The 17,622-nt window shown below is 42.6% G+C and overlaps 1 protein-coding gene across 2 annotated transcripts in view; it reads right to left on the bottom strand.

Moving 5' to 3' along the window:
• LOC122922105 (N-acetylated-alpha-linked acidic dipeptidase 2-like) overlaps positions 1-17,622 on the bottom strand; it is a 160,497-nt gene that overhangs the window by 21,995 nt on the left and 120,880 nt on the right. For both annotated transcript variants that reach the window (XM_044272577.1, XM_044272579.1), the window contains 3 exons: positions 10,059-10,141; positions 6,568-6,631; positions 2,178-2,245 (listed from right to left, as the gene is read on the bottom strand). In XM_044272577.1, coding sequence (XP_044128512.1) covers positions 2,178-2,245; positions 6,568-6,631; positions 10,059-10,141 — 215 coding nt within the window. The remainder of the gene's footprint in view (positions 1-2,177; positions 2,246-6,567; positions 6,632-10,058; positions 10,142-17,622) is intronic.

The raw sequence follows: 17,622 nt of genomic DNA on the forward strand, positions 1-17,622 counted from the left end.
ATTTGCATATATGTTGCATATAACAAGCCTATGATTCTTCTTGCTTCAGTACAACGCATGCATATAAAATATGAATGTAGAGAATAAGTCACGTGGCTCACGCTGCAGACCCTTGTGAATTCGACCAGCCGGCGAAAGGTGTAGAATTAGCGAGCAATACATTCTAATACTGTACACAGCTCCTGCGCCGTACAGTATTGGAACAAAGTTTTATGCTATTCGACTTCAGATGTTTCATCCAAAGTCGATTTGCGCATCCCTAGTTATAACCTATAGGTGACATATTCTACTGTTGGGCAACTGTTTAACGCAATCATGACCCAATTGAAAAGCTCATGACATAAAAGTTTAACAGATGACTTTGATAGATGCAGTACAGTAGCATCCATCACATACAAGCCATCATCTAAAAACTTAAAGGGGTTGGCCACTATATAAGTACTTTCCACTATATAGTGGGAGGTAGGGTAAAAAAACGTTTCCTAATATACTTTATAAAAAAAAATCTGAATGGTAATGTTTTTATAATGAGCCCCACCCCGCTCTGCGTGCAGCCAGTTCGTCCATGGCTGCACACGACAGGGAGGAGCTTTAGAGAAAGCTCGTCCATGGCTTTATTCTAACTGCACATGCGCTGTTTTTCCTAATAAGAGCAGCGCATACCCAGTCTGCCCCTGCCACTGGCGCGCTCCCTGCTCCGACTGTCTCTACAACCGGCTTATTCCTGTCAGAGTTCGGAGCAGGAAGAAAAGTAAGAGCGCGTCTGATCCCTGATGGGCTCTTACTTTTCTTCCCGCTCCGAACTCTGACAGGAATAAGCCAGTTGTAGAGACCGAGTCGGAGCAGGGAGCGCGCCAGTGGCAGGGGCAGACTGGGCATGCGCTGCTCTTATTAGGAAAAGCAGCGCATGTGCAGTTAGAATAAAGCCATGGACGAGCTTTCTCTAAAGCTCCTCCCTGTCGTGTGCAGCCATGGACGAACTGGCTGCACGCAGAGCGGGGCTCATTATAAAAACATTACCATTCAGATTTTTTTAATAAAGTAATTAGGAAACTCTTTTTTACCCTACCTCCCACTATATAGTGGAAAGTACTTATATAGTGGCCAACCCCTTTAAATGTTTAATGCTACTTTCACATAAGTGTTTTTGATGTATGGTTTTGATATCTGGCAGGGGATCTCAAAACCACAGCAAAACACTTCCGGTTGAATAATACTACCGTCTGCCTCCGTTCAGAACTGATCCGGTTGTATTATATCGAAAATGAAGAAACTGAATTGTAAGTCAATGGGTGCCGGATCCGTTTTTTCGTATCTGAAAAAAAATTGTTTCGGCACCATTGACTTACATGCTTGTTCAGTTTCCCATGCCGGACACAAAAGTGCTTCTTGTAGCAATTATGTGTCTGTCATGGGAACTCAACAAACCGGAATGGAATTTATTCTGGTGCACTCTGGTCGTTTAGTTTTTTTTCAGTTTTGTCCCCGTTGACAATGAATGGGGAAGCGTTGTGCTGACGTTTTGAAAGCCTGTGCCGGATTTCAAAACTGGACAGCCCAATGCAAGTGTGAAAGTAGCCAAACGTCTACATATTTTACTGGACTCTGTGCACGGAAATTGCTGTCATCTACTCTGTTTCATGCTTATTTTTTAAAGTGCTGGAAGCCAAAAGGGCATTCTTGAGCTCCATCTGGCGATGGAAGTCTATGGGCACCTTTGGCATGTACTTCAGAAGCTTTCCCAGAACACACACACTATCCATGAGCAAAAACAATGATCCTAATGTGTGTAAATGTCTGTGATATCTTCATACATGACATGGAAAGACCAGGATCTCCCCATTTGTCTCACCAGTTTAGAAGGGAATAGGGAACCTGTGTTATTTGGTCTTTATGATATTCTCCTTTTTCCAGAACCATGCGTAGTTTGTAGCAACAAGAACATTTAGAGTATATATGAAGGGTGGAAAATTCATAACCAGATCAAAAATGCTTATTACGGGCCAGCAATGAAACCTCCTGGGTGAACCCGACCTCATTAACGAAATGAGTCTCAGAGTTGAGGTCATGAAAACCTTTGATTAGGTGTAGTGGAAATGTACAGAGCAGACTGTTTATAATGAATTGCAATGTTGCCATTCTGGCTCATTGCTATTGTACTGTTTCAATGGACTTACCTTTTTGGCTGCTGCAAACAAAAGTTTATGCAGGATGGGAGTAGCAAGTGCATAAAGGGTGGAATTTCCTGTAAGGAAGAGATTTCATCATGAATCAAGATGTGTTTTCACAAGAACAAATAATGTCAAGACAGAGGATCACAACCTAAATGTTAAGAAGATAAGACTATGGCAGCATGCAGCTTGTCGGCATGGTTAATGTTCTCTTTATTTCCGGCATTTTGGAAAGTTATATGGAAAAAAAAAATCACTAAATCGCTCAACAAAATGCTTTGACTTTTTTTTTTCGGTTCCAGAAAGAATTGGGAAATAGATGAGGTTGCTGTTTTTAACCTCCTCAGTAAGCGGCATTCAGGCTGCCAGTCTTTTTCAGCCTCTAAAATCCTACATTATCTGCTATTTGATCCATTACTCGCCATCTGCTACGAGACTGAAGCTGGTAGTTCAACAGCGAATTGAATGCATTTTTGTCATTTTGCGAACTCCCCATTCTATGTCAGGTTCTATTGTACATTTAGTTTCCTTGTCCGTTTATTTGTTCACCATACAACAATATATCCATCCAGAAAACGGGAACCATAGGCTGGATATGGAGAAATTAGGCCATTGGCAGGGGGTGGGATGCACAGACTGCATAGTGCACATAGCCTCGTCCTATCGTACTAGGGGGGGCGCACTATTTCCATCAAGTTACTGCACTTAACTAGTTGCCCATTCTAGTGGTATATGGCATGTACACAGCTTTTTACCTTCCTTTTGTTTTATGCTTTTTTTTCAACTACATTTATTCTTAAATCCAGGGGCATACACCAAAATAATAATGCCTATAGCACAACACTCTCCACTCTATTAACCCCTTAAGGACACGGACATATTTCACCTTAAGGACCAGGCCATTTTTTGCAAATCTGACCAGTGTCACTGAATAACTTTAAAACGCTTTTACTTATCCAGGCCATTCTGAGGGGTTTTTTTTGTCGCATATTGTACTTCATGACACTGGTAAAATGGAGAAAAAAAAAATCATTTTTGTTTATAAAAAAAATTGCAAATTTACAAAAAATTTTGAAAAATTTGCAAATTTCCAAGTTTCAATTTCTCTATAATACATAGTAATACCTACAAAAATAGTTATTACTTTACATTCCCCATATGTCTACTTTGTTTGGATCATTTTGGGAATGACATTTTATTTTTTGGGGACGTTACAAGGCTTAGAAGTTTAGAAGCAAATCTTGAAATTTTCAAAAACCCACTTTTTATGGACCAGTTCAGGTCTGAAGTCACTTTGTGAGGCTTACATAATAGAAACTACCCAAGCGGGCGTGGCCTGCTCGCTGATGGCACCGGTCGCATAGCGCATCTGCTCCGGACTTACTAACAACTAATAAGCGGCTCACAGCTACTACTCCTGTGCCCTACCACAGACAATTGAAGCCCTTTAAAGGACTCCAGACATGGGAAAGGTCAGAAGGCGTCCTGCTCCAGCAAAACTGACCGAATTCTTCGGTAAAACGACGGCAGCAGAGTCTGGCCTGAGAGGGACTCCATGTCCAGCTTGCATGCTGACCTCTCCGGCGGGAACGCCATTGCTACCCACGCATAGCTCTGCTGACAAACGCGGGACTGAGAGGGAAACCCTCGAACCTACTCAGCTTACAGCGGACCTTATGCGCTCCATGCTGGACAATTTACATTCCTCTATGAAGGAGGACATGTTGGGGCTTCTGAAAGATCTCAGAAAAGACCACCAGAGCATTGGTGAACCCATGTCTCACTTGGAGGTTCGAGTTCGCTACATCCCACAACACCCTTATTGATGCCCATGAGGCTACGGAGGATGATATTGCTAAACTAACAGCTAAGCTACAAGACTTGGAAGATAGACACAGACGGAACAACGTCAGAATCCGTGGGATCCCAGAGTCTGTAGAAGCAAACAAGCTGGAACATCTCCTGCAACAGCTTATTAAAGCAGCGCTGCCTGAGTCCACAGAAAGGAACTTGATGATAGATCGTATCCACAGAGTGCCTAAGCCTAAGGGACTCGATTCATCTCTCCCACGCGATGTTATTGCCAGGATCCACTTCTATGCCATCAAATAAGTGTTCCTGAGAGTCCTAAGGCAAAATCCGACCCCAACAGAGGAATTTACAGGTATAGCGGTCTACATAGACCTCTCCGCAGCTACACTTGCAAATAGAAAATAATTTGCCCCGATCACCGCTGTGTTAAGGCAGCAACAAATAAAGTATCGCTGGGGTTTCCCAGTGAAGCTGCTGGTCACATATAATGGGGGTCTGCAAATCTTCAACTCACCACAAGTGGCGACTCGACATCTGATCGACTGGGGCCTCGTCAACGGGGATTCTCACCGGGCAAAGGAAGCCGCCCCGTGCCCAGACAAGATCCCTCCGGAATGGGACGTTGCATGATACGTGAGTTTACTCCAGCAGGGAGTAGTCGACTGACTGCTTACAATAATTGGTGTTAGTCCATAGCAGGGAATTCCGGTATTGTGATCCTTTACCGGATTTCCATACCGGAAAAGAATAATGCTAGTGTGAAAGTACCCTTAGTGGCTGGTGTAAAAACTGCAGAATTTTGGGAAAATTTCAATTGACATCAACAAAAAATGGTTAAAAATATGTTTAACATACAAACATGATGTATCTGGCGACACATTCCGTTTAAGAATGAAAGAAAAGATTTACATTGCATAGTATGTTACAGTTACCTTATCCACAGCTCGGTTAAATAAAAATGTAAATGACAGGCACTTTAAAAAAAGCTGTAAATTGTTACTAGGACTCCAAAAGACGTGTTAGGGCTGTATTACACCAACAGATTATCTGACCGATTTCTGTCCAATCAGACCAATAGTTGGTGTGTATAAGAAAAAATAAAATCTCTGTGTGTAAACAGCCATCTGACCAATGATTGGTCAGAAAATCTGTCAGATAATCTGTTGGGTGTAATACAGTCCTTAGATTGATTCCAGAACATTGCTATGCTCACTAGGAAATTCATACAAAAGATTTGATAACGAAAAATATAATACATAAAATACTTTTAATGATTAATCGAAAATACAGAACAAAGCTCAAAAAGAAATGGCATACGTGATCATTTTGGCAAATGCTCAAGCATTTCATTTCATCCTATGAAGTGGGTATTCTTGAAGTAGACAAGGTTCTTACAATACGGTACTCAGCTTTACTGTGTGTTTTGTTATACTGCACGGTATCTGTACTGCAGTGCTCAGAATATAATGGCTAATGTTTGGAAGAGACAATATTTGAAAATGGGTATTGCATTTTTTCAATTTAACAGATAAAAGTATAAGTGTGTATACATGGAAATCAATAATACAGTTATATCTGTCTAGTAGAACCATTCTGCCCTAGGGTTGTATAAGGTTAGAAAAAAGGTCTGCTTATGTCCACAAACAGCGCCACTCCTTTGGTGTCTTGTGTCTGGTATTCACTTTAAAGGTTTTTTTCTGTTTTTCATCAACATCCTTTAAAACAATCATTTATGAAGGAAGCTGTAAGTTTGTAATGTGTTTCTTTTATCTTTATTGCTCCTATCTTCCATTTTAGGCTGTGGACACATGATCATGTCCATGCAGTTCTTTCCTATGTCTGTGTGATGTTATGTCCATGGGTGTGTCAAAGGGGCAGTGATAGGGGAGTGTCTATGTAAGTAACTCGGTGGGAGGAGCTATAAACTAGCCAGGCCTTGTTAGTGGCGGTTATAGGGGAGTGTCCATGTAAACAGCCAGGTAGGAGGAGCTATGAACTAGCTGGGCCTTGTTAGTGGCGGTGATAGGGGAGTGTCTATGTAAGTAACTGGCTGGGAGGAGCTATAAACTAGCTGGGTGTTGTTAGGAGCAGTGATAGGGCAGTGTGTATGTAAACAGCCGCGTAGGAGGAGCTATAAACTAGCTGGGCATTGTTAGCAGCGGTACTGGAGCTGTGGCAGAGACAGAAGAAGTGCATCATGGATTTGGGTACAGTACCAGGAGAGTTTTCTAAGTATGCTCTGTGACCTGTTCAGAGAGGGAGATTATGTGAGCTATGACCAACACTTACTGTGAATAGGGGATCCTGTGCTACCTATTTATTGATGTTACCTTTCATTGCAATCCTACATGTGATGATAGTGAGATTACTTCTGAGAAGTGATCTCTACAGAACAGGAAGTGTCGGCCTATTATGAGGCTGAGCAGCCAAAGTGAAAACTGAACAATTTAAATAATTTTTTTATATAGATAGTAGAAAAATGTTTAAAAAAAATCACCCAAAATTCTTTTAAAAAAAAAATGGTTAAAAATGAGAAACAAAATAGGACATTTTCTAATGACACTCAGTGCTGCTTTTACTTTACCTGCAAGGGCGAGGTCCACATTGAGGTAAGCGACGGCCCGATGTCCTAATATTTTTCCCAGTTCCTGTCAGAACATATAATTTTTTTTAAATGTATTCAATCCTAATCTATATTAACAATCAGTTCTAATTTGCATTAGTTATCACAGTCATGACCTGCAGAGTAGTATAGGACTGGACACAGACAGGTCAACCGAATGCTGACATGTCATTACGCTAATGACATAAGAAAAATGCATCCAATAAACTTCTGACAATTGGTTGACAAAACTAATCCACCGTACTGGATTTTTCATCCACTATTTAAAGATCGTCTGGCTAATGGCCGGTTGTAACCAAAAACAGACAATTTCTACTCCATTGTTTTCCCCATCTGTGTACAGATTGTCACTAATGTTAGTAATACTCCTCTTTTTATATGACCAACCTTCGGTCGGATGACTAGTGTCAGTCTAATGTCTATACATTTACTGGAGAAAAAAAAAGCTGTTATAGAAACAAAAACCCACAATGGTCATTGAAATAACTTGAAACTGACAAAGGTAATAGATACAAAATTTACTGAAATCAGACATTGGTTTTGAATTGTGGTTCAACAGAATAATTTATAAAACAAACTAATGAAAATGACCAGGATAAAAATGATGGTACCTTTAACGTAATATTTTGTTGCACAACCTTTTGAGGCAATCAATAAGACTTCTGCACCTGTCCACAGGTATTTTGGCCTGCTCCGCAACTGTCTCAGGTCTGAAGGATGCCTTCTCTAGACTGCATATTTCAGCTCCTTCCACAGATGTTTAATATGATTTACATCAGGGCTCATAGAAGGACACTTCAGAATGGTCCAGCGCTTTGCTCTTAGCCATTCTTGAATGTTTCAGCTCAGTGTTTTGGGTCATTATCCTGTTGGAGGACCTGTGACAGACCAGGCATTGTGACACTGGGCATCACATTTCACTACAGAATGCCTTGAGTCTTTAGACTTCAGTGTACCCTGCACAGATTCAAGACACCCTGTGCCTGATGCAGCAAAGCAGCCCCAAAATATAACCAAGCCTTCTCCATGTTTTACAGTAGGTACAAGGTTCTTTTCCATGTATGCTTCATTTTTGCATCTGTGAACATAGAACTTATTTTATTTGCAAAAAAGCTTCAGTTTTGTCTCATCGGTCCAAAGGACATTCTCACCAAAGCTGTGTGGTCTGTCAATATGCATTTTGTCAAATTCCAGTCTTGTTTTTTTATGATTTGCTTTCACTAGTGGCTTTCTCCTTGGTCGTCTTTCATTAAGTCCACTTTGGCTAAGACAGTGATGGATGGTGTGGTCTGACACTAAGGTACCTTGACCTTGGAGATCAACTCTAATGTCCTTGAAAGTTGTTCTGGGCTCTTTGACTATTTTGTATTATCTGTCTCTTCAATTTGTCATAGATTTTTCTCTTGCGGCCACACCCAGGGAGGTTAGCTACAGTCCCGTAGACCTTGAACTTTTGAATAATGTGCAATTGTATTAACAGGAACATCAAGCTGTTTGGAGATGGTCTTCTATCCTTTACCTTTTAACATGTTTGTTTATAATTTTCTTTCTAATCTCCTGAGACAACTCTCTTATTAGCTTTCTTTGGTAGATGTTCAGTGTGGTACCCACCTTCATACCAAACATCACAGTGACTACTCTTCATCCCTTAGTCAGACTGATTACAAGTTTAAAGACACCTGTGATGCTAATTACAGAAAATTTTTTGTTTAATATGCCCCTATGGTCAAATTATTTTCAATATCTTCTAGGGGTACCGTCAGTTTTGTCCAGGCTAGTCCATTCGTTTTTTTTTGTTTTTTTTTATTCTGTTGAACCACAATTCAAAAGCAATGTCTAAATCTCATTAGATGATTTTCAGTAATATTTATTTATTACTTTTGTTAGTTTCAAGTTGTTTTAGTGAACATTGTGGGTTTTTCTCTCTTTAACAGAAGGGTACCAACAATTCTGTCCACATGTGTACATTTACCCTACAGCAGCCATTGCAGGGTAATGTCTTATTACATAGAGGGCAGTATATTAGCAGTTCTTTGCTTTGGCCCATAGAAGCAGGACATCCATCTGCTCCAACAGAACATATGGACAGGAATTTTCATCGTGACAAACCTTATAAATCCAATTATGAAAATAAAATGAATCAAAATTGCATTGCCAAAATTGCTCCAATCGATAAAGGCTGCCTTATATTGGATCTCAACACTATAAGCATAAAGTATTTAGAGGTACGCAAAGCCATCATTTTCAGATTTTTTTTTTTTTTAATTCTGGGCCTTTTAATTCTTTTCTTGAGCTATGAACTTCCTTAAAAATTATCTGTACCTGTTTCAATTAAATATACCTGTTAAAGTCACATTATTAGGACAGTGAACATCTGTTAGTGACATGGAGTGGGGGAATTTATCAAGCCATTCCAGTCTTCAACCAGCCGCAAAATAAGACATTTCTGAGAAATTTTAGGACACTGCAGTTTTTAAAAGTGTAGGTGGAATAGTTGATGTGATGTATTTCTACTAGAAGTTATGAATTAATTGCTCTTAGCCTTCCATAAGGGTTAAGGGTACAGAGGGGAGGTAACCACACCCTCAACTGATTACCTCCCCTCTGTACCCTTACTGCAGACTGCTAACAATTCATTCATTACTTCTAGTAGAAATAATAAAGGAATGGCACAACATACAGACATAAGAATAGAGGCTCCAGAACGGTTATTTCGGGGAAAATGCATGAAACTATTAAAACAGGCAGGTCAGGAGTGGTGAAAGGTCCTCTTTAATAATTTTCACTCCCGATTTATCACTGGGACTTTTTAAAAAAGTCTGTCATAAAAGCTACTCCAATGGGGAGGGGTTAGTGTAGAAAACTGAAGTTTGTTTTTGTTTTGGAGATTCCTAGACAAAAGTGTTTAAAAGATTAGACAAATTTAACAAAACGTGTGTCGTTCGATAAATTTGCCACAAAGTATGTCAATGCAGACACAAGAAAACGGACTTAAAATATTGAAGAAAACAGAAGTATTGAGCAGCTCTCACCTGCCAGGGATTCCACTGGTATAGCACGGAACAGCTCCTTCACCCGAATCAGGAGAAATACGGAAGTGTAGAGGAAAAGAGATTTTGTCCAGCTTGTACTTGTGGTAATCCAAGGCTTCTTTATTGAAAATTCAGTATAAAATCCAGGTACAGAAAGCAGTGACTCTGCTTTCTGTACCTGGATTTTATACTGAATTTTCAATAAAGAAGCCTTGGATTACCACAAGTACAAGCTGGACAAAATCTCTTATCCTCTGGACTTAAAATATTATACTCATGATAAATTCCCCTTGTGGAACATGCACTACAGGTTGAAAATCCTGAGTCTAGATGGCGATAAGAAGGTTTAGGTTGAGATCAAGACTATGTTTACTAGTAAATGAAGGACCTCTGTGTTCAGATTAGGTCTAGGAAACTTACTTCTACACTTTCTGTAGAACCAATAAGTCCATATTCCTCTGCTCCCCAGCTGCAGAACAGAATGGATCTTCTTGGGCGCCAACCTGTGTCAAAACAATGCAGATATTTCTTGTAACATGAACATAATAAATTGACATCTATAAAAATGGTTATGGTATATGGTGAATATATACAAATCATTTTGAGTCAATTTAAATAAACGTTAAGGAAGAAACAAATGTGATATTTTTTGAGGAACTGCTTAACGAGCTCATTTGGTTTGGAGATGTCTTATGAATAATATATTGTGGATTTGTACTCGATATTCTAATATATATATTATAATTAAAGGCAAAAGTGACTGTGCTAGCAGAGGCTAACGGTCCATTCACACGTCTGTAACGTGTTTTGTGCATCCGCGGATCCGCAAAACACGGACACTGCAATGTGCGTAATGGCGGACCGCACATCACCGGCACTAATAGAATATGCCTATTCTTGTCCGCAATTGCAGTTGTCCGCAATTTTTTCGGGAACAGAATTGCAGACCCGGAAATTGTGCTGCCCCATAGAAATGAATGGGTCCGCAATTCCGTTCAGCAAAATGCAGAACGAAATTGCGGACGTGTGAATGGATCCTAAAGCTGGAAAGTCCCACTGAGATATAAGTTAATAAATGAACTAGTATGCAGTAGGTTTCCAGAAATTAAGATCTCCCACTGTCTCTAGTGATTGTAAGAATCCATTATAAAACCTCTATAGAGAGAGTACAGTATTAATAAAGCAGTAAACTGATGATCCAGCATGCTCAGCAATGTAGTCTGGGGGCAGCTATATCACACACTTTTTAAAGGGAACCTGTCACGTTATACATGGTATCTAAGTTACAGGCAGCATGTTATAGAGCAGGAGACGCTGAGCAGATTGATATATAATTTTACTGGAAAAGATTCAGTAAAACTTGTATTTTATACATTTAAACTCCTGCTCATTCTGGGCTTTGAAGTCCAGGAGGCGGTCCTATCAGTGATTGACAGCTATCTCTGTACACACAGTCATAGAGGGGCAGCTGTCAGTCACTGATAGGACCGCCTCCTCATAGAGGGAAGGCTGTCAGTCACTGATAGGACCTCCTCCTCATAGAGGGGCGGCTGTCAGTCACTGATAGGACCTCCTCCTCATAGAGGGGCGGCTGTCAGTCACTGATAGGACCTCCTCCTCATAGAGGGGCGGCTGTCAGTCACTGATAGGACCTCCTCCTCATAGAGGGGCGGCTGTCAGTCACTGATAGGACCTCGTCCTCATAGAGGGGCGGCTGTCAGTCACTGATAGGACCTCCTCCTCATAGAGGGGCGGCTGTCAGTCACTGATAGGACCTCCTCCTCATAGAGGGGCGGCTGCCAATCACTGATAGGACCTCCTCCTCATAGAGGGGCGGCTGTCAGTCACTGATAGGACCTCCTCCTCATAGAGGGGCGGCTGTCAGTCACTGATAGGACCTCGTCCTCATAGAGGGGCGGCTGTCAATCACTGATAGGACCGACTCCTCATAAAGGGAAGGCTGTCAGTCACTGATAGGACCTCCTCCTGGACTTTAAAGCCCAGAATGAGCAGAAATGTAAATGAATGAAATACATGTTATACTGGATCTTTAAGCAGAAAGCTATATATCGATCTGCTCAGCTCCTCCTCTTCTATAACATGCTGCCTGCATATTAATTTGCATTTTCATGGTGACAGGTTCCCTTTAAACTACAATCTAACCAGTCAACATGAATGAAATCCCTAAATTGAATAGCCAGTTTGGCCTACTAGAATTTTACATAGACAGACATGTACATAGACTTTCACAGACATGTAAAATGTTACGTTATTGATTTTTGCTAAATTTCAGCATAATGAGTAAATTTTACCCTAAATCAGTTTTCTTCAATCAGTGGCAAGGCAGCCATATGTGACTGTTAATATTAATATTAAGTCTTTTAACCTGATGAAGGGGACCTGAGTATCCCCGAAACACGTTGTTTTACCTGATGCACAACATTCAATAAAGAAGAACCTATTTTTCTACTCCAGTGGTGCCCAACCGTTTTTCGTCTGAGGGCTGCACTAGACATGGTATAAATTTCACGGGCCAGAACCAGGTAGCTTTGCCAGAAAAAAATGCAAACACTGTGAGGGGGCACATATGAGCATTACTATTGTAAAGGGGCACATATGAGCATTACTATTGTAAAGGGGCAAATATCTGGGCATTTTATCTGTGAAGGGTGCACATCTGGGCATTACCACTGTGAAAGGGGGCACATCTGGGCATTGCTACTGTGAATGGGGGCACATCTGGGCATTGCTACTGTGAAAAGGGGCACATCTGGGCATTACCACTGTGAAAGGGAGCACATCTGGGCATTACCACTGTGAATGGGGGCACATCTGGGCATTACTACTGTGAAAGGGGGCACATCTGGGTATTACCACTGTGAAGGGGGCACATCTGGGCATTTTGTAGTAGTAATGCCCTCTTTGCCCCCTTCACAGTAGTAATGTGCTCTGTGCCCCCTTCACAGTAGTAATGTGCTCTGTGCCCCCTTCACAGTAGTAATGTGCTCTGTGCCCCCTTCACAGTAGTAATGTCCTCTGTGCCCCCTTCACAGTAATAATGCCCATTATGCCCCCTCCATACTAATCATGCCCTATGTGCCCCTTCACAGTAATATGCCCTGACACACACAGCACAGTGGGTCCTTTTTTTTTTTTTTTTTTTTTTTTTTTTTTTTTTTTTTTTTACTGAAGCAGCAGCAGGCTCAGCTCGGCTGCAGTGTACACTACAAGGCACACAGCAGTTTTCAGGAGGACTAGAGAGGAGCTGAATCGAGCGAGTGGCTGGAAAGTTTTTTCCTACCTGGAGGAGGGTGAGCTGCGGCCGGCGGCAAGCACAGAAGTGAGTGAGATAGGTGTGCGCACATTTCCTGACTCAGAGCACGCACGCTACTTCATAGGCTGATCCCCCTGCTGCGATCTGGCCCACGTGACCTCCCCTCCTCTGTCACTGCTGGCTGCGCTCATCCCGCCTGACTATTCAGTTAATGATTCACTGAATGGCAATGGCTGGCCGAGATGAGCGCTCACACATAGTTCGCTGCCTGATGCCGGCGGCACTGCACGGGGGCATCACTGATCTACTCCATATCTGTCTTGGCTGGAGTTTTTAAAATCAAAAGGGGGAATAATTGAGGGATTTGAAGAAATAACTTGAGTCCAGACCTTCAGATGAAGTTCAATGGCAGCTTTACTTGAATAAACGTTTCTCCAAACAGTTTCAGGCTTTGTCTTGGTTCCAGCAGGCTTTAGCATTAAACTGGCAGGCAAACTCAACTCTGCTCTATCCTTCTCTCACTCTGCTGTACTGACAAGCTGACTTGGTAACTTGGCTTCTTCTTTTTGCTGCACTTCACTTTTTAGTTGGACTTTTCTCCAAAATGGAGTCTCAGCCAGCCCAAACCAGAACTGCCCCACCTCCTTTTAGTGGCAAGCAGGACTGGCCCACTTCTGACCAAAGGGGATGGAATAGAATGATTAGTTCCATTCTATCTAACTATAGCTCTACCGTGTTTGCTGCCACCTGCGGGTGAACCAGGCACATTACATAAGAAAAATTGCATAACAAGATTAGGAATGTACATTATGGAGGACCTGGACAAAATACATAAGATGACACTGTGTTAGCCCATTAAAGACAGTAGCAAGGTGCAGGAGTGGTAACACCACTCTAGGGTGTTACAGATGCCAGAGCATAGCTATAGGGAATGTACAAATGGCACATGGTAGTTGACAGGTCCCCTTAAAGATTATGCGTTGGAGCACGAATCTTTTAAAGAGATTACTCCCATCTCAGACAACGGAGGCATATTGCTAGAATATATCTCTAAAACGAAGCCAAACTGGAGGCCGGCAAAGTAGTGGCTGGCGGTGCCGTTTCGGCCACCACCAAGCCTTTCTATTGGCCCGCCAAAAATTGCCGAGCGGCGTGTTTGGCTATTTTTGGAATCCCCATAGAAATGAATAGGAGAACCCCAAGCTTGCCCAGACACCGCTCCTAATAATTTCTATGGGGCAGACGGAAATAGCTGAGCCAGCGCTCGACATTTTCGGTCGCCCCATGTAAATTAATGGAGAGCAACCGCGCATGCCCAGTGTGCCCTCCAGGACTTTTCTGGCTCCTATCAGACAATGGGGGCATATCCTTGCAATATGCCCACATTGTCTGAGATGACACTAAGTTACTCTTCAGGTCAAAGCATTATTAAACTGGCAGGGTGAAGCTCACTGACGCTCTTGCTCTGCATGTAGTTACTGTTACACAGAGCAACGAGAGAAACCACACAGGGCACTGCTGTCATTTCTGTAATTTCTTACCCTGCCGTTTAGATTCTTCTTCACCTTTGACATAGGGGCAGGGCTCATCCTGGGCACTTTGACAGTCCTTAGGAGATGCCTATGGACACCTTTTAGCATGGGAATTTTTTTTTTTTTTTTTTTTTTACATATGTTAGTGGTTATGTTGAGTAAAAAAGTTGAATTACGTTTCAGTCTTAAATCTTTATTCTTTTAATTCATTTTAGAACCTCTAATATGCAGTTGGAACCTGCTCCTAGTTTCAGACCTTCCTCATGTGTGTGTCCCTCCCAGTAGTACATGCTAGATCTGTGTGTCCAGGATGCTGCGGTCTTCCCCATGCAAAACTGCCTTCAGTGTGCTTTCTTCCCCATCTACAGGCAGACTTATCCCAATCCATTTTGTGCACCCTTGCTCCTCCTTCTTCCTCTGCCAGCCGCTCTGCTTATTGATTGACAGGACGAGGCTCCTTCATTGTCATTTCTTCTGGCCCTGTCGGTCACGAAGGGGAAAAGGCTGGCAGAGGAAGCAGAAGGAGCAAGGTTGGCCCCTCCCACTGTACACTTAACTGCTCATTTGCATATGTATCAAAAGTACTTTTTCTTGAAGTAACTGATGACTAAGGGCTCTTTCACACTTGCGTTGTTCTTTTCTTCCGGCATAGAGTTCCGTCGTCGGGGCTCTATGCCGGAAGAATCCTGATCAGTTTTATCCTAATGCATTCTTAATGGAGAGAAATCCGTTCAGGATGCATCAGGATGTCTTCAGTTCAGGACCGGAACGTTTTTTGGCCGGAGAAAATACCGCAGCATGCTGCGCTTTTTGCTCCGGTCAAAAATCCTGAACACTTGCGGCAAGGCCGGATCCGGAATTAATGCCCATTGAAAGGCATTAATCCGGATCCGGCCTTAAGCTAAACATCGTTTCGGCGCATTACCGGATCCGACGTTTAGCTTTTTCTGAATGGTTACCATGGCTGCCAGGACGCTAAAGTCCTGTTTGCCATGGTAAAGTGTAGTGGGGAGCGGGGGAGCAGTATACTTACCGTCCGTGCGGCTCCCGGGGCGCTTCAGAGTGACGTCAGGGCGCCCCAAGCGCATGGATCACGTGATCACATGGAACACGTCATCCATGCGCACGGGGCGCTCTGACGTCATTCTGGAGTGCCCCGGGAGCCGCACGGACTGTAAGTATACCGCTCCCCACTACTACTATGGCAACCAGGAATTTAATGGCGTCCTGGCTGCCATAGTAACACTGAACACATTTTGAAGACTGATCTGTCTTCAAATGCTTTCAGTTCACTTGCGTTTTTCCAGCAAATGGAGTACACGACGGATCCGGACAACTCAAGTGTGAAAGAGCCCTAAGTAATAGGTATCATTACATTCAGCTGAACTAGCCCTGCAAGGCATTGTGCCTGGTAAAACAGTAAATTTACTGCTGATGGACTCCCATTAAAAGGGTTTTCTGAGATGTTAATACTGATGACCTATCCTCAGGATAGGACACCCGTTGATCAGTTGTTCGAGAAGGCAGCAGCCTTATTGCTGCTTTCCCCAGGCCGAGTGACGACATGTTGATTGGTCACATGGCCTAGGCGCAGCTTAGCCCAATTGATGGGGCTGAGCGCGATACCAAGCACAGCCACTGTATAATGTATGGCGCTGTGCTTAGTAAGCTCAGAGAAGGCTGCGGCACTACTGCGAGCGCTGGTGCCTTCTCAAACAGCTGAACGGCGGGGATCCTGGGTTTCGGACCCCCACCCCTCAGTTACTGATGACCTATCCAGAGGATCAGTCATCCGTGTAAAAGTCTCGGAAAACCCTTTTTAATATCTAGGTTTGTTTTTCTCAGAAATAATCTAATATTCCTCCACATGTTGTCCCACGCTGTTTTCAATGTACATGTTGTGTAGATAGGAGCAGACATCAGAGGTTTGGAGAGCGCATGTAGATTCCAAGAAGAGCACAACCACCACCTGGTGTTATTGTAAAGCTGCTGAATTACAATCCCAATAATGCAGAGAGCTGGAATAACAGGATGCGAAGGATGCCAGGATTCATTAGTGTCAGGTATCTCAGCTCAGTTCTGTAGCTCAATGGAGGAGCTGAAATCTTACTTTTAAATGCAGTCCAAAGTTGCTATCTGCTGTCTTTACATGTCATTGTCAGAAACGCAGTATATAATGTAGGCTCTGGAATGCAGATGTTAATCTGCAGTGATGTCTCTATGGACTTCTCTATCCAGGGCTGGAACTACCACCGTAGCAGCCATAGTAATTATTAAGGTATGCCCAGGCCCTAATGGATGACAGACAATGCAACTGAAGTCGGCCACCAAATTTGGGTCTTAGTCTATCTGCTGTGTAAGTCATCCATTAGGGCCCGGGCCCCATTCCCCAGCCTGTGCAGGGTCATCATATATATTTTTTATTTTATTAATACTCCAGGAGCTTCACTTAGGGGGGCACTAAGGGACCAACACTACTGTGTGGGGGCACTAAGGGAGCATGGGCGGCCTTGACTATTTGTGGGGAAGTTGCTTGGGATTTGTTCAAATATATAAGCTAAACCAAACCTATCGTTTTTGGTGGGACTGGCCGACAGTCTAACATTTATGTGGAACTCTTGACTATCCTTACCAGATGATGTCAGGGGAGAGAGGGATCGGGTACATTGAATTTCACACAAGCCTTTTGTTCTCTCTTGAGAAAAGCCATTACCAGAGCTATGTGACAATGACTTTCTCCTCTTTCCTCATTTAAAACCCATGCTGGGCGAACTGACTGTGTATGGAGGAGTTGGACGAGATAGCTGTTTGGTGAATAAAAAACTGTTGAAGGTGTATGGGCACCTTAAAGGGGTTGTGCAAGAATGGGGGGTTGGCAAATCCCCTCACTTTGCTCGACCTGTTAAAATAAGCTTTTGTACCTGCTTCCCATTTCTCCTCCTGGCTAGTAATGCTCTATTGGGCTCTCTCAGAAACATCCGGTTTGACCACGCCTGCAGCCAATCACTGATGTCATCGCAAATGGTCACATGACACAAGGAGATTCAGTCACTGCCGCAGCCAGTACAATTATTGGCAGACATCACATACTGTTTTGTACTGGTTATTTTATGTTTCTGTTTAAAGGGATTCTGTCACCTCCTTTTACGATTTTAAGCTGGCACCATCGCTATGTTGA

This window comes from Bufo gargarizans, chromosome 11 (assembly GCF_014858855.1).
Source record: "Bufo gargarizans isolate SCDJY-AF-19 chromosome 11, ASM1485885v1, whole genome shotgun sequence".
NCBI classification, from domain to species: domain Eukaryota; kingdom Metazoa; phylum Chordata; class Amphibia; order Anura; family Bufonidae; genus Bufo; species Bufo gargarizans.